General features: G+C 40.3%; 1 protein-coding gene across 2 annotated transcripts in view; it reads left to right on the plus strand.

Moving 5' to 3' along the window:
* LOC144039210 (glutamate receptor ionotropic, kainate 2-like) overlaps positions 1–18,177 on the plus strand; it is a 111,424-nt gene that overhangs the window by 36,509 nt on the left and 56,738 nt on the right. Inside the window, exons 2-6 of one of the 2 annotated variants that reach the window (XM_077552287.1) lie at positions 3,352–3,519; positions 4,970–5,233; positions 9,594–9,775; positions 13,295–13,348; positions 16,686–16,859. In XM_077552287.1, the coding sequence (XP_077408413.1) occupies positions 3,352–3,519; positions 4,970–5,233; positions 9,594–9,775; positions 13,295–13,348; positions 16,686–16,859 (842 nt within the window). The remainder of the gene's footprint in view (positions 1–3,351; positions 3,520–4,969; positions 5,234–9,593; positions 9,776–13,294; positions 13,349–16,685; positions 16,860–18,177) is intronic. The other variant, XM_077552288.1, reaches the window with a different exon arrangement.

An 18,177-nucleotide genomic window follows, 5' to 3' on the forward strand; every position in this document is an offset into this window, starting at 1 on the left:
GCACTTTTTGCCTAAAGTCAGTTGAAATAGACTCTAACTCTCCACAACCTTGAACAGGATAAGCGCTATATTGTAGAAATGGATTTAAAAAAAAAAAAATCCTAAAATTGCCCAACTTAACCCATAGAAACAGATTTGCTGTTAATTTTCCAGCCATTTTCAATCCTACTTTCATGTCCAGGCCATCCAGGATGTGGAAAAGAAGGTAGAGTGTCACCCCTAATGATCATTTGAAGTCTGCTCGAATCCACCAAGCGAGCTCCGTCCGCTCCCGAGAGGCCACGAGGCAAGAGCGTAATCATTGTCTATTAGCTGCCGCTGACGTGATTCCAATCATCTTGCATTGCGACTTTCAGGCCTTTCTCTTCTTTTTCTTCTTCTTCTTCTTAAATGAATGAGGGACGAGATGGATCAGGAGGAAAAAAAAATCCATTAAGCTACAGCAGCTCACTCAACCACAACATAACAAAAAAGCCCGCACTTTAGTGACGTGATGAGTTCAAATTCAAAAGCTGTCACGTTTCATCTATTTCCACTTAGTTTAACCCCGTTCGGCTCCCCGAGTTGGCCTTAAGGAGGGAAATGAAAATGTGCAGGTAATGTAAAGAAATAGCTAAATGTACACTCAACGCAAACCTCATTACTTATATCAGGTGCGCCGTCTCGAGAGGAAATTGGGCCTTTGCGGCGATTAGAACGTTCAATTTGATTAATCTGACTGTTGGTATTCACTGAGCAATATGCATGGAAATGACTTGTGTTTGAAAGTGGTGCACAACTCTTGTCCATTTCATGTAGTAGCTAAATAATATTATCGAACCAAAATGGCATCCCCGGTGAGAGAGAGACATTATATAATAATTTAAATAACACAATTTATTTATTATATAATAGCAACGATAGATCCAACGTGTGTGTTTTTTTTTTTTCAGGGCCGATATGACAGATTATTAGTAGTCAAGGATAACCGATATTTGTAGTCGATATTTGCAGATAGATCCAATGTGTGTTTTTTTTTTTTTCAGGGCCGATATGACAGATTATTAGTAGTCAAGGATAACTGATATTTGTAGTCGATATTTGCAGTAAAAAGGAAAATATTTATGTCCAAATTTTGAATAACACAATGCCAACATTTAACTTCATTTATGTGCCTTTTTATTATGCATGTTTAGCTTTTTTTAGATTTTAAACATGTTAAGGGGTTGTGTTTTTGTTTTTAAAATTCTAAACGATTGCTCGATTATTTAATTACTTGCTAATAAATGTTTGACAATTTTTTTTGTTTTTTTTTGTTTTGTTTTTAAATTACTGAAATAAATGGCGACTAAAAGCAATTCTTTTTATCTTGACTTTATTCAAACAATTAATTTAGTTTACTATTATATTTTCTCATGTTTTTAAACACAACACTTAAATGTTAATTTATTAATTAAAAAAAATACTTGGTGCTTTTTTTCTTTTTCTTTTTTTTTACAAAATCTCTCTGACAAAAATCAATGCAAGTGTTACTTTCCTTTATTTAACATTGCAAGTGGCACTGAGGGGACTGTTTGGAGCTGTAATGGCTTTGGTTCAGCTCAAAATAATAAACATGTCCGAGGGGAGCGGTTTCAAAATTAACTACACACTCAGTGGTGATAATTTAGTCTGGAACCGAGTGTATTGGTTGTTGTTTATTGTTGCCGGGCTCTTACTTTGTCGATTAATGCTCATTAACATTGTCTCCAATTAGACGTCAAGTCAGGAAAAATGAACATCAGCCCTTGGTGACATTTGAGAAAAAAATTTAAATCCCGTGCTATGTTTACCTCTTCGCTGCCCGTGCTCGTGTTTTCCCCCCCCCTTCTGGTTTGATGATTGATTGAAATCAATAGAGGGAAATGAAAAAGTGAGGCCTTCCTGTCAAGGCTGAGTGAGGCGGTTAAGGAAGGTCGCCCACCACTGAACTCAACCTTTCATCCGCCCGTCATTAATTACACTGAAGACTGCTGGTAACCAAATGCGCTTATGTTGCCTGTCAATGTAGCACTCAGCACCTTCACGCACCATTTGCAGTATCCATCACAATTTGTTGGCGTAGGAATTATAGGAAATTGAATTCATTTGCTCCAGGGTGACACTGTCTTCATCATATAACCTTTCATAATTGTGTTTAATACAGTAGGCCCCGCCTATAGAGGCACATATGTAGCAAACAGACACTACAATATTTTTTAATTTTATTTTGTAATTAAATTATATATATATATACATATATGCTTTTTTTTGCTTTTATCTCCAATAATTTAATACATAAAATATTTAATAAAGGAAAGCATCCTGTTAAAATGAATTATTTCACAGCCGGAACTAGTAGAAGAAGAAGAAGATCTGTCGAGAGAGGTGGGCAATTTACAAAATTACTAACAGAATGATGATTACAATTTGGTTCAGCTTGAAAAAAATGAGGGGCCTAACAATTGACGGTCCGACGAATTTTTGCAAAATGCCCACCTAAATCTTGCACTCAAAAAAATGCTCCATATTTTTATATTTATATATTTTATCTATATTTATAACAAACTAATACTAAAACTAATAAAAACTAAAATCAAGCAATTAAAAAAAAACATGAAAATTAAACCTGCTCTAAAAACAAATTTAAATTAAGTGAATTATATATATTTTTAAAACTTAAACTAATACTAAAACTAAGACAAACTAAAATGAAGCATTTTCAAAAAATAAATAAATAAACCTGCTCTATAAACTAATTAAATTTAACAGAATTTAAAAAAATAAGAAATAAAGCTCAAAACGAAATTAAATTATATATATTTTTAAACTAAAACTAATACTAAAACAAATACAAATAAAGTGAAGCATTTAAAAAAAATAAACCTGTTCTAAAAACTAATTGAAATTAACTGAATTATATATTTTTTAACTAAAATTAATACAAACTAAAATGAACCGTTTTGAAAAAAATGCTCTCAAAACGAATTATTACTAACCAAATTAAAAACAAATTTTTTATACAACTCTAAACAAAATAAGAACTCGCTTTAATGAAAAATTCAAAACACTTATAACCCTGGTGTGCACCGCTCCGTCGGCGGAGACCATGTTTTTTTTTGTTTTTTTATTCTTTATGAAAAAAATCCAATGAAAACAATTTCATTAATGCTAAACGCATGTTTGGAGGTCCATCAATAAAAAAAAAGGGATCACTTCCTGCTGTTCTATTTAGTGGACTGGAGAATATGTGCAGCCAGAAAAGCGCATAGTGTTTACGCACACGCGAAAATATGGCCCTTGTTGATGTAAAAAAATATTATAATGTGGTTCTATGTATTTTCTTGCTTGCAGGGGGAATATTTGAATCCATCGAGAGCGGCCCCTCGGGAGCAGAGGAACTCGCCTTCAAATTTGCCTTGAACACAATCAACAGAAACCGCACGTTGCTCCCCAACACCACGTTGACCTATGACATCCAGAGAATAAACATCTTTGACAGCTTTGAGGCCTCCCGCAAAGGTCAGTCAGCAGGTGTATGGCAAAGCTATGGCAGATTTTTTGCTACAATTCTTTTTTTGGATCTCGTTAGAATGTGCTTGCAATGCTTTTAAACCTTATGGCCAGAGGTGGCAAATTCAGGACCCTGCCACTGTTTGGTTTTAGCCCTTTAGCCCGTATCGCTAATTGTTTCAGTTGTTGTGCTAGCTAGCAGGTAAACGAGCACCATGGGGGCTAGCTCTTTAGCCCTTATCGCTAACTATTGCCGTTGTTGTGCTAGCTAGCAGGTAAACGATCACCACTGGAGCTAGCTAGAGACCTAGCTAGTGTTAGAAGACTATCTTTGTCTTCCGCGTGTTCGTTGTTGTTCGGGTAGAGAGAATGTTGATTTTCTGAATACAGACTGGAGATCGGTGAACAGGTCCTTCGAAGGATTTATTTTATAGAATATTGTGGACACAAGCAAGTTTACAGACAAATGGCTGCAGTCCTCTCGCAAGTGTGTTATTTCAGCGGACTCACAGCATTCTTATACTATCTTGAAAAAACACAAGGAAACAGCCCCCAGCCCTAAGTTTAATACACATGACGACAGCCGGAAGCAGATAAGACTTTTTACACTTTTACAGCATATCATCCGATACACATTGAGTTCAACCCCAGACACTGGCCCATTGATGAGGAAACAGACAAGGCCTCCTCCCCAGACCTCATTCAATACACTCACCAAGCTCTACTGAGGAAATTAAAACAGTTATGACTAAGCTAAAACAGTTATAACTAAATCTGGGCAAAAGACTCTCAACACTAGCTAGCTAGCACAAGGGGCTAGCTAGCAAGCACCAGGAACTAAAGCCAAACTGTGGCAGGGTTTTTACTTTCTGGACCTGGATTTGCCACCTCTGCTTATGGCTGCTGTTAGATATTATTAACATTTAAATTCTTTATTTTCATATATTAACCATTGTTATACATTGTTAACATTTTAATTCTTTATATTAACCATGTTGAGAGGTTTTGTGGACGTGTAAAGCGGGTGGTGTTGAGCTCAGTATAATTTGACCTTAAGCTGGGACATATTATTTGGTCTAGAAGTTCCTTCTCTGTGGGAAAACACATTTGGTCCTTGAGAACAGAATCTGTTTCGAACACGCGCCCCGGACTCTGTTTTCGCCATCGCTCATGGAAAAGTACCCAGAGAGTATGTTTTGTCTACAAATGAAAGAGAGGCGGTCGGTTTTAACTATAAGAAGCCATTTTACACGCGGAAGAGGCACATTCGGCGCTCTGAATTCCACCTGTTAAGTGATGAAAAGGAGACTGTCACAATGTCCAGAGATCTCTGTTAGATTAAAATCATTTTTGCAAAGGTGTTTTTTCTTACATTAAATCTGTCTTCAAGTTTTGGAACACGCAAAGAGGACAAATAATTTTATTCCTCTTTCACTGCTCTTCTTTCGTCCTAACCCAGCATGTGACCAGCTATCCCTCGGAGTGGCCGCCATATTCGGGCCGTCGCACAGCTCGTCGGCCAACGCGGTGCAGTCCATCTGCAACGCTCTGGGAGTGCCCCACGTCCAGACAAAATGGAAGCATCAGGTGTCGGACAACAGGGATTCCTACTATGTCAGCCTGTACCCGGACTTCTCGTCCTTCAGCCGAGCCATCCTGGACCTGGTGCACTTCTTCAAGTGGAGAACCGTCACTGTGGTCTACGACGACAGCACAGGTACAGGTAACAGCTGCTGCTTCATTTCTTCCTTAAGCCCAAAAGCCATTTCCGCAAAGTCACAGGAGGTTGTTGTTTATGATGGTTAAAAGCGCTAATCTTTTTTGCCGTTAGTAGCAAGAGGCACCAGATGGAAAGTACAAAAGAGACACTCGGAGTTGTGCGAGTGCTTTGCAACCTGTCAAGCTAATTCAAAAATCAATAGCTTACTGTTGGAGCCGGGTCCTCCAAGTGCAGCTCATGTCAGTCTTCCGGCAGCAGCACAAAGCTGAAAAAGAGAACAGTGAGAGGACCACATTACCCAGAATGACCCAGTGTCTCTTCAGATTGATACAAGGCCGCACTGTGCTGTGTGTGCTCTGACAGCCGCCATTAATAACACACAGACACTTGATCTCTAAGGGGGGGCTATGGGCCATTTTGTCCCTTCGTACGCTTTGTGAAGGGCCTCATAATGCGCCTTTTAAGAGACCAGTTGTATTTTAGCGGCTTGATATCTTTATGACCTAAAAGGTAATTGCCCCGCCGAAGGTAACGACATTCAAATAGTATGCGATTTACGAGCTTTTGCGGGAGATGGCAGCTTAATGCAAGGAAAATAGACCAAGTTATGACGAGCTTTGAAATACTGACGAGTGACACAATGGAAAAATTAACACTTCTGCTACTCGGAGTGCATTTGTCCCTGTCATCCCCTTCATTTCACAATACAGGTACACCTGAAAAATCGAATGTAAAAAAAATTATTAAATGTTTTCCTAATTTCTAAAAAAATAAAATAAAATAAAAACTCCCGTGAGTAGCTAACTAAACAAGGTAAATTGAATAATGAAGTGTTTTTCTATATTAATAAATATTTTTCATCTTTCTGTTCACAATGGGAAGTCCTGCAAGACTTTTGACAATAGTTTTAATTTAAAGTTTAAAAGTTAAAAAAAAATTAAAAATTATTATCTAAAAAAAATATAACAAAAAAATTGAACACAAAACCTAAATATAAATTGAACTAAAAACAACAAATATACCATACATATATATATATATATATATATATATATATATATATATATATAAATAGAAAAATTAAATACGAGATTGAAAAAATATAAATAAATGTGGGAATAAATACAAAAATAAATATATAAATAGAATTAAATGCCAATCAATAAATCAAAAGACAAACTAATTAGGACTGCCCCCTCATTTGAATAACATTTCATGACGGATTTCATGCGTTTGTCTTTATTGATTGACATTATATTGTATTTATTTCCACATTTATTTTTATATTTATTTGCATTTTTTTATTCTCGCTACATTTTGCTTCATCGTCCATGAACAAGGCCATTCCGAACAAATACAAATATCGGTTCTGTCACTTTTGGTAGGTGGGAGTGCAATTCAAGCTCCCTTCATAGAAGGCGGCATATTTGTCACAGTGCTTATTATTGGATTACACCAGATAACTCATGGTGATTGCATGTCACGTCGCAGCATGCTAGCCCTGTGCACGTTAACCTCAGATGATATCCCCTCCCAATGGCCGCATTCATCTGTATAGTCCCCTTGACCTCTCCGCACGTCCTGCCTGGGAGCTCAGCATGTTGTCCAGCAAATCGCCACAGTGTGATGCAGAAAGGTGACATTTCACTCCCACAATCCCACCCCGAGACTCCCTCCAAAGGGGGGGGATTTAGGCATGGGAGTGAGTACCTGCGTAGAATACACCTGATGCCCTGAAAAGTGTGACAGCTGTGTTGTCTCGCATCCACCCGTCGCTGCCACCACCACCTCCACCTGGCCCCGGGCTCACAAATCACACAGCTTCATGCTCCAGGGCCCTTAGCTACTGATTTGGAGCCTATCTGACGGCTGGCGGGAAAGACTATCGGAGGGGATAAAATATTCACACACAGCCGTTAGAAGATCCAGGGGGAATGTCTGAAGGCATTAGCTAGAACCCACAAATATCTACACTGACAGTGTTTTGCAAACGTTCAGCTCCCTTGACAGACTTTTATTTTTTTATTATTATTTAAAGCTTAACACCTCCCTGAGTGACAGTATGAACAATACAGCAGACTTTTGTCTGTATAGATTCTCAACCATCCAGATCATGCTAATCTACAAAAGTTGAATCGAGGCAACTAGCATGCATCTTGGTTGATGATATTTGGTCCTTTAGAGTGACCAGATTTTCAAAATTGAAAAACGGGACACTACACAAATTTAACCCCTAGGCGTTATTGTGACCATTTTTGGGCTTTTTGTTGGTTCTGACCAAGCCATTTCAAAATAAAATACTGCCCACGGGTTAAAGTCAATCTGGTAACCGGTAGTTGGGTTATTATTTTAGCTAACGCTAAATGCTATCTTTGTTGACAGTTCAACAGCGCTAAACAAGACAATGCGCTCGCTATTATCCGATCATTTTTCTCGGCCCCTGCAGCTATTTGGAACTGGCTGTCCCGTTTACCTCACGCCAGTCCCGAATTGTAGCATTGGAAGTATGCCGGCAGAAAAGTTCAGCTTGCATTCCGCGACCGCAGCATTAGCAGGAAGTAGTTCTTCTGATATGATGAAAACACGCCTGCTAACATGAGATAACATGCGGATGAGAACATGAATGTGAAAGTAAATATGTAGGATTATCGTATGAATTTTTAAAACAACTGTCTGATTGATATACACAAACGCCGCAAGCATTTGGCTTGCTGACTGGACTAAAAAAAGTCAGGACGCTGATGCGGGACCTTTGTAAAAGTGGAACAAAACAATGGGACTGACGAAATCTGCTTGGATTGGGACATAGGGCTCAAAAGCGGGACTGTCCCATGGAGAACCCACGGGGTCAAATTTGGCCCCTATAAATTCTGCTACTCAAATAACAGACCTTTTTTTTTCCAGCAGTGATTTTGTCCCTGTGTTCTGTGTTTCCATTGGCCAAAGTGTGTTTGTACATTCAAAATCCAGTTCTAAAATGCAACAAATAAAACTAAAAAATGATATTGTTCAATGTAGCTGTGTATTTGATTGATTATTTTCTAAATAGTTTACTGACAGTTTTTGTTATTCAGATTTTTCGAAATGATACCCCTAAATCCCAAAAGGGTCAAATTTCGCCCTAATCCTAAATTTGGGAATAAATGGTTAAAATTGAAAAAACATATATTTTGGTGTTCAGTGAACTTATAGCAGTCATTTAATGTATAATTTTCCAAAGAAGAAAAGGGTTCTTGGGTTCTCCAGGGTTAAACTGGACATGCCTCTTCTGAGATGTACACAACCATTTTTTTAACTCCAAATCTGTGTCCTCCATAGAAAATATGGTAACCTATATTTTTTAATTTTTGCAACATGTTTGGCATGTGGCTAAATCTCCTTGGTGTTTGCCATCACTGGTAAACCTCTGAGGTGGTTTCACAAAAAGCCATAGAAAAACCGAAGCAGAATTCATCCCGGAGTCTTAAGACCTACTAACATCTTGCACAACGTCACGCCTGATGATTGAATTTTTGGTTGAACTCCAACCATTTCTCGGCCATTTGCCTCTCAATGAGTGGACTCTCCGCCAGTAATGTAGAAGTGAAGAAAATGAGACCATGAAGTCCAGTTGCAAGACTTACAGTAACATATGGGCATCTATTAGAATTCCCTTAGGAAAGCTTTTTGGAGTTTCGCCGTCCTTCCTCACGATGGTTTTATTTTTCACAACAAGACATCCATGTTCCTATTTCACACCCCATCCAGAGATCCAGTCTCACTCCCGGGGACCCCATTAAAGTGCTCACACAGCAGTTCATTTCAACATAAGAAATAGGCTGAGCTATCTTAAAGTGGTTCCATAAAAAAAAAAAAAAAAGAAGAAAATCCTATCTCTCTCCAGTTCTCAAAATACCCTCGGCCCTCCATCCATTTTTATAACCATGACAAGTAATCATCTCTCCCATCAATCCGACCGCTTTCATCACTGAACTCTGGGGTTCTTCTCACCGGGGGGAAACTCATTGTGATCTCATCACAGAGAGCTTTCGACCCAAGCGTGTGGTCTGGAAAAGGTGAAGGATGACAGAGGTGCGAGCTAGACAAACAGAACCTGACTAATCAAACTTAAAATGTTCTGCCTTTGTTCCTACTGTAGTGTAACATGCTGGCTCGGTGTGAAATTTTTATTGATAGTCCACATTGGTATCTTAGCATGAGTAGGAGGATCAATAGAGGTGTGGATTAGGGAATATGAGCCCAGAGAAGCTCTCAGTTTCAGGCATCTTTACAATCACTTCAAAATGGCGGCACATCAAACAATGCGCACACAATGCTGTCTTTTAAACGCTCCCGCGTTGTTGCGTCTCCTTTTTGTCTCCAGGACTCATTCGACTGCAGGAGCTGATCAAGGCCCCGTCACGATACAACATCCGTTTGAAGATCCGACAGCTGCCCACGGAGACCAAGGACGCCAAGCCGCTTCTTAAAGAGATGAAGAAGGCGAAAGAATTCCACGTCATCTTCGATTGCGGGCACGAGATGGCTGCCTGGATATTAAAACAGGTACGAGTGCTTCATTAAGATTCACCAGCCATAGGGAAGAAGCAGCCATTTTATCCGGCTGATTTTTGAATCCAATTAAATGTGTTATTTACATAATTTACACATACACAGTTGTCATCATCTGCTGCCTTTTGTTGAAACCTCTTTTAGTCGGTGGGAATGTGAACGGTTGTTAGTGGTCTGAGACAAACTCATTTTTTATCACTGGCCACAATGTAGTTATGATTTCCCTTAGAGGGCTGTTATGACCAAGTCACTTTATTATATTGTTATGTATACAGAAACAGTCATTTTCTTGCCTGTGCACTCTCATACAGCTTTCTACAAAATAGGAGTATTTAAAAAAAAAAAAGTTTTACCAACCAGTTACCAACCAGAAACATATTGTCAGCAGTGGTTGGAAAAGGCGTGTAAATAGACAGTCTGTTACCAGTCAGAAACGGAAAATCAACAGGGGTGACGGACGGACTTTTACATACCACAAAACAATTGCCAATGGTTGGGGGAGGGGTTGGGAGACGTGAGGATGGACTGTTACTGATCAGAAACAACTAATCAATGGGAACACTGAACAGACTGTTACCGATCAGGGAAGGCCATGCAGACAGACTGTTAGTGATCGGAGACATCATAAATGCAAATCGTCAATGGGGTGATGTGGGCAGACTGTTTTCCGGTCCGAAAGCAATCGTCAAAGGGAGGGGTGGGGAAAGTTTTACCGAAACAAAACCAATCATCAACAGCGGGGACGTCCACAACCAAATTGTCAATGGGAGGAAGTGCGGATTGACTGTTTCCGATCGGAGATGGAGACAAACTTTTACCGATCATCAACGGCAGGGGCGGCTTTGCAGATGGACTCTTACGGTTTTGAAACAAATCGTTAATGTTGCGGGGGGACAGATGTATCTGAAATAAATCGTCAGTGGGAGGACGTGCGGACGGACTGTTTCCGATCGAAAATAAATCGTTATCAGGAGGGGCGGTCGGACTTAAGCCAATCATCAACGATGGGGGCGGCTCTGTGGATGGATCCTTAAGGCCTAGATACACCAATCCGACGTCGGCCAAACGTGACCGACGCCCACCCCCTGTGGCGTCGGCCCAGACGTTGGCACGTCGCGTAGAAAAAATGACGTGTATACACACCGTAACGACCCCCGCAAGAAGTAAGGCCCCTCCATATCATCGGCGGCGGTAGTCATTATTCCTAAAGGAAACCGGAAACCTCTTCACGGGGGCGGGATATAAAAACGTAAACAATGCACACCGGTTACTTTTCCTCACGATGTCCTCCCACATGAAAGAAACCTTCAGACTTTTTGCACAGTATCGTAAATAAAAGTATATCCTACCTGCTCCATCCAGTCGCGTCCCCATGTCCTGACATAGTTTGGCTTTCATACCTTTGTCGGCAAAGCTTTTTAACGGTAATATCATGCAATTCCGGTCTCTCTTGAATCAAAGTCATCGATCCGATCTTCTGTCCAGACAGACGTTGGACGTTCAAATGCGGAGGGTACAACGGGGTGACGATGAAAATGAGTGTAAAAAAAACGGTCCATGCTTTCCATTAATACTGTTTATCCGCGTTCGTCACTTCCTCTTCTTGCCCCATGCGCAATTACCGCGATCAAATGCACTGACGCCCGACGTGGATTCAACATGTCAAATTTGCTCGAAACGCCCTCCGCCGACCACACCCCGACGTATTCCGACTCGATCCGACTTGACGACAAATTTTATACACTGATCAGTCGGCGCATGCTGTCGGCCCTATGCTGTCCGACTCCCGACGTAGGATTGGTGTATTTAGGCCTTTACTTTTTTTTTTTTTTTCCCTCCTGAAGAGCTCAGTATTGTTCATTCTGTAATTTTACCGATTTGGCATGTCATCATCATTGCTCTCTTTTTTTGTATGTGGGTGAGTATGTGCGAGTGTATGTGTATTCATTAGATCACCTAAAACCTATTAAAAAATCCCATACCCGACGTAGGATTGGTGTATCTCGGCCTTTACTGATTGGAAACAAATCTACAATAGGGTCGGTGGAAGATGCACTGTTGCTGATTGTAAATAAATCATCAATGTGGGGGGACGTGTGGACTGACTGTTTCTGACCAGAAAACAATCGTTGCCAGGATGGGCGGGCCGACTTTTACAGATCTGTAACCAACATTGTAAGATGCCCCCCATTCACGTCACTGGTCTTGAGTGTCGTGTAATGTACTGTAATTGTTGGAACGCAACAACAATTTGAATACGTCATGGTATCTAAAGCCATTTCCAAGTTTTCCTAACCGAAGTCGTTATATTCCGACTTTTTTTGCGAAACATATCTAGTTGTCTATCCGGTATCCCAAAGAGAACTCAAAGGCAACGTTTCACATTTTAATGAAGTCGTTATCATGCAGACGTATCCTAAATCTTGCCGAAAGTTCCAGTTACGACTCTTTAAAAACCGATCCGGATGGTGTCTTGCCCCCATGCATCTGTAATCGCTTTATAAAATATGAGATCTTAGCGGCGAACCCACCCGTCTTCATGGTACAATAGAGGGTTTTAATTAGAATATCTAATCTCACTCACATGCATGCTAAATTTGTTTAATAGGGGCACATTCTTTATGAGAACCGCGGGGCTTCTTAATGAATGGACGTCGTCCCGGCAGCATATTGTCGGCTGAATTGCCTTTACAGCTGCGTCTTGGCGGGAAGCAACAAGAATGATTATTTATCGAAGAATTAAAGCAGCAGTTAGGAACATTTTTGCTCCGGGACTCCCCCAACAGTTGTGAATTATAATATTTCCCGGTAAACAACATTGACAGGGGTAATAATATTGTAATATAAGTTGACAGAGGCTGAAGCCAATTAATAAATAAATAAAGCATTAGCAGACATTGTTGATTTTGTAATAAATCATGAGATAAGGAAAAGTACATTATGGAAGGAGTTGAAGCAGGTCACATTAAGTATGCAAAATACATGATCTGGGTCCCGCAGACGCAGTTCTAATGATTACAAAGCTTTATTTTATAACGTACGATTGCTACAGTGGTGCAAAGCATTTCTTTTTGGATCTTGAAAATCTACCAAGTCTCAGTAATTTGTCCCGTGGGGATACGTAAAAAAAATTTGCCTTGAGGGACTGAAATGCAACTGCGACTTGCTCGCTTATTTCTGACAGTGTATCCCAAAAATCAGATTGATGAAATGTGAAAAAATCAGGCGTGTTTATGAGCGCATAGAAAATGTCAGTTTAAAGAATTGGCAATGAGGAAGGTAGTGGGGCTGAAGTAAACAAAATTATAATATTAAAGATCATTTACGCTCCCTCATTTTAATCTGTTTTTCATTCCGTCACGCTGAATGTCATATATTTAGTTTAGTAACAAAAAGTAAACGTATTTGAATAAACAAAGGCAAGTGAGACGTGATGGTATTCTTAAGTTAAATGTGGACGCATTGTAGGAATGAATGAAGGTATTTTTTTTTACTGATCTTTCTGACCTGCAGGCTCTGGCCATGGGGATGATGACGGAGTACTATCACTATATTTTTACCACCTTGGTGAGTCAACTGCCACATTTTTATTTTTTATTTTTTTTATTGCTGTGATTAAATGATGTGTTGTTGTTATTTTTGCACCGCTCCATTAGTAGAATTGCTTGTCCAATTTCCATCTGTTTACCTGCTGTGTCTTTGGTCTCTGAGAATAACTCATCCGAGCGCCGGTTCCAAAACAACTCCCCCATTATTTAAACTATCACCTGACTTTGTTGTGATTGACAAGGTTGAACTTTCCCAACGCAGGCAACTAACTATAAATACACCCTTTTGAATTTTCAGCACATTCGACTTCAATTGATTTTTCTCAATCCCTGGCCAACCTTTTGCACCCAAATTCGCCATCTAGAATCTCGAGAGGAGGAGACAAAAGCGGTTTGGAAATATTTCCCGTGCGCTTCTGACAGCGTTGTTGTTTGATCAGGCGTCTTCAAAGAGCGCCGCGGATGAAACAAGGCACATCTTGGCTGAACTCGAGTGAGGCCAAGAGGTCTTCGAGCCGAGCTAATAGCCCTGACAAGATGGTACTGTCAGCTATTAGGTCCATTATGGCCCTAATAAACATGTGACACGCTGTTACCTGAGCACTAAAGGCAAAGGTTGAACAAGACTGACCTGGAAATGACACGTGACAGAGCTCAGCCATCCTCCCGAGAAGCTGATTGGTGATTAGCGCGTGAAACTATATGACCAAAAGTTTTTCGGGACGCACCCCAATTTCAGTCTGGAGTTGGGAAAGACCCAATAATGTCTCCTCACACCCAAGTCTTCATTTTACCAAGACATTTTTGACAACTCTGTGATGAAAAAGTATTTAGATGAGAATACACACACACTCGCACGCACGCACGCACATACACACACTCACCCACATACAAAAAATTAAAAAAATTAAAAAAGAGAGCAATGATGATGACATGTCAAACCGGTAGAATTACCGAATGAACAATACTGAGCTCTCCAGAGAAAAAAAAAAAAAAAGAAAGAAAAAAGAGAAAGTCAAGTCATTTCAATAGAACACACTCTATTGATTGGAAATAAATACAAATGCTATTAAATTAAAAGTACATTTAAAAGCATCTAAAACCACATTTATTTGGACCGACTCCACTTCTGTTGGCAGCTTATTCCATTTGCATGCAGCATAACAGCTACATGCTGCTTCACCGTGTTTGCTTTGAACGCCAAACTAATTGATCCCAGTATGTAGATGTCGGGTTTATATTCAATTAGCAGTTCTTTCATGCATTCAGGAACTAAGCCAATCAGCAGAGACTGGGAAACCAGGTTTGGCTTTAGCCACAGGTGCTTCTCGTAATAACCTCGTTTACCTGCCGGTTGAGTTCAAGCACCTGTATCTAGGCAGGGTTTTGACTTTCTGGACCTGGATTTACCATCTCTGCCAATCAGCGATTTATAGACCAGTAGCAGATATTTGACCACTTTTTGGTCATGTTGCATCAGCACTTGCTCTAATTGCCTTTGGAATTCAAGCACATCTCGCATATATGTAATCAGAGCAATCTTGGCTTTCTGCCCATGCCTCAGTCTCCACTGGTGGATTTATCCAGAAGACAAAGAAGATGAAGGCATTGAAAGCAGATGCCGTTTATATATAGAAACTGAAATCATTCCAATCTAGTCGTACTTTGCACATGCAAGAACACTATTTCCTTCCACCACAAACTTGTTTTGATGTGACATAACCAGAAAATCCCCGCAGCCAAACCTATTGGCAGATTACCAGCAAGTGTTGCACAGACTTAGCCAAATTTGCCCCAAAAAGTGTTTCATTACTTTTATTCATGTAAAGTAGGACGGACAAGGAGAAGCGTCTGATTAACAGGAGCTGTCAAAATATTTCTGTAGCTTGACTAATGTGTACATGTAAATGTACTTAGCAAGACTCTACCGCAGTCTACAAAGCAAGATTCATTAAGGGGAAGTCAAGACAAAAATGTTCTATGCGCCCCCACTATAGTCTAAATCTCACTATTTGCAGCAAAGAGGTGAAAAAGTATACGTAATCACACAATTATCCAAAAGACACATTTTGTTCTTAAAAAAAAAAAAAATCTTAATTCATTCAGGGATGTCAAATTTATGTGATGATGTGTCACAATCATATCAGAGCTTTTAAATGGCTCAAAGCTAAGGAGGACTAATTGTTTTATTATGTTTGCTTTTATTGGCGTGAGATACCGAGATGATAGTTTATTGCAAATTATTTTGTGAAGCCCCAAGCTATGAATCGTGGATCCCCAGGGGATGCCATTTTGGGAGCCACTTCATTAATGCATGCTTGGATGAGCTTAATGTGATCGAACTCGTGAAATTTATTTGAGTTCTGCGTACGCATGCCAACCTTTAACTCATTTGCTCCCAATAACTTTCTATTTAATTTAGGCTTTTACGGTTTATTTTTTTATTTTTATTTTTTTAGGCTAGAGCATACAGAAGGCTTTTATGCAGCCTCTGACCTGAAAAGGACGCTAAAGGCAATGCTAGTTATTACAAAAAACGGCCAGCAGGTGGCAGCAGAGTATAAGAGATCAAGCAGGGCCATGTTGCAAAAAAAGCTTTTTTTCCCCAGTGTTTTAAACACATTTGCGAATAATGAGGAAATTTAGCTATATTCTAATTGTAATTGCTGCCAAACGGAAACAGATACAAATGTACTTTTTTTTCCTGATGAAAGAAGAGACTCTAATCTTTCTTTTGGTAGCTTCCATGTTTTTATAGCAATAGAACACAATATTCTGCGGGCCTTGCAAAATCAGTCAAAATCCAGTAACACAGCCAGGAGCGAAGGGGGTTGCTTCAGTGAAAAGGGCTGGGCATGAATGAGTTAATATAGTGGCGTAACGATCCCAATACTTTTGTCTACATTTTGTAAGTTATGTGTACAGTACGTCGACTTGGACTGCATGCTGCTTGTCAGGCGATTTTATCATCAGCCGCTGTGTCAGATTTGAAGGCCAACGCTGCTGAATGTTGGTAGCCAGCCAAAGTAGCACGCTGCTTTCAGGTTCAGGCGGCAAACAGTGACTGGGCCGCTCCATTTCCGGCCGCTCTGTCAACAGTGCTGTGTCGGCTCCGAGTGCCAGAATGCAGGACAATTGCGTTGTCCTTCTACGTGTGTGTGATAAATGGCAGCGCACCAAACGCCTACCTGTAACCTTGAAAGAATAGAGAGAAGAAAAAAAAAAGCTACTGCCTCAGCGAGAGGTAAAATAATAACGGAAAAACCTTCAACTGCACTTTCATGTTCTTAACTTTTGCTGTTAATGCATAAGTGTTCAGATTTGCGCAACTCATGATGAAAATTTTGTGCTTCCAGGACCTTTTCGCCTTGGACATGGAGCCGTACCGTTTCAGTGGAGTCAACATGACCGGCTTTCGCATCCTCAACACTGAAAACTCTCAGGTGTCGTCCATTATCGAAAAGTGGTCCATGGAGCGGCTACAAGCTCCGCCCAAACCTGACTCAGGCCTACTGGATGGATTCATGACGGTACGTCAAAAACTTTTACTTTGTTGCGCTGTTGTTTGTGGAACAAGGTCGGAAGCAAGGTCAAAAGTGGAACCCCAAATTAGAATCAGCCAGGGCTATGTTGCAACAAGCTCTTTTTGCCATTGTTTTCAACAGGTACTCCCAAAAACGGATTGTTTTTTTTTTATGCTAGAGCATCCAGAAGGCTTTGATACGGCTTCTGACATGAAGAGGTCGCGTAAAGCAATGGTAGTTATTAAAAAAAACGTCCAGCAGGTAGCAGCAGAGTATAAGAGATCAGTCAGGGCCATGTTGCAAGCTCTTTTTCTCAGTGTTTTCAACAGGTGTGTAAATAATGATGAAACTTAGCTAAATTCCAATGCTAATTGCTGCAAAACGTAAACAGATACAAATATACTTTTTTCCCGATGTTTTTATAGCAATAGAAAAGATTATTCAGTAGACCAGAATCCAGTAAAACAGCCGAGAGCGAAGGGGGTTGCTTCAGTGAAATTGCTGGGATTTAATGAGTTAAAGGGGGAGCACAGAATGAACCTGGAAAAAAAATGCACATACAGTCACTTAATGAAAGTCACGTGTGCGCAGGGGGAAAAGGGGCTAGGGGGCACCAAACCAAGCAAGGGGGTTGCTTCAGTGAAAATTGCTGGGATTTAATGAGTTAAAGGGGGAGCACAGAATGAACCTGGAAAAAAATGCACATACAGCTACTTAATGAAAGTCACGTGTGCGCAGGGGGAAAAGGGGCTAGGGGGCACCAAACCAAGCAAGGGGGTTGCTTCAGTGAAAATTGCTGGGATTTAATGAGTTAAAGGGGGAGCACAGAATGAACCTGGAAAAAAAATGCACATACAGCCACTTAATGAAAGTCACGTGTGCGCAGGGGGAAAAGGGGCTAGGGGGCACCAAACCAAGCAAGGGGGTTGCTTCAGTGAAAATTGCTGGGATTTAATGAGTTAAAGGGGGAGCACAGAATGAACCTGGAAAAAAATGCACATACAGCCACTTAATGAAAGTCACGTGTGCGCAGGGGGAAAAGGGGCTAGGGGGCACCAAACCAAGCAAGGGGGTTGCTTCAGTGAAAATTGCTGGGATTTAATGAGTTAAAGGGGGAGCACAGAATGAACCTGGAAAAAAAAAATGCACATACAGCCACTTAATGAAAGTCACGTGTGCGCAGGGGGAAAAGGGGCTAGGGGGCACCAAACCAAGCAAGGGGGTTGCTTCAGTGAAAATTGCTGGGATTTAATGAGTTAAAGGGGGAGCACAGAATGAACCTGGAAAGAAAAACTGCACATACAGCCACTTAATGAAAGTCACG

Source organism: Vanacampus margaritifer, chromosome 19 (assembly GCF_051991255.1).
Source record: "Vanacampus margaritifer isolate UIUO_Vmar chromosome 19, RoL_Vmar_1.0, whole genome shotgun sequence".
NCBI lineage: Eukaryota > Metazoa > Chordata > Actinopteri > Syngnathiformes > Syngnathidae > Vanacampus > Vanacampus margaritifer.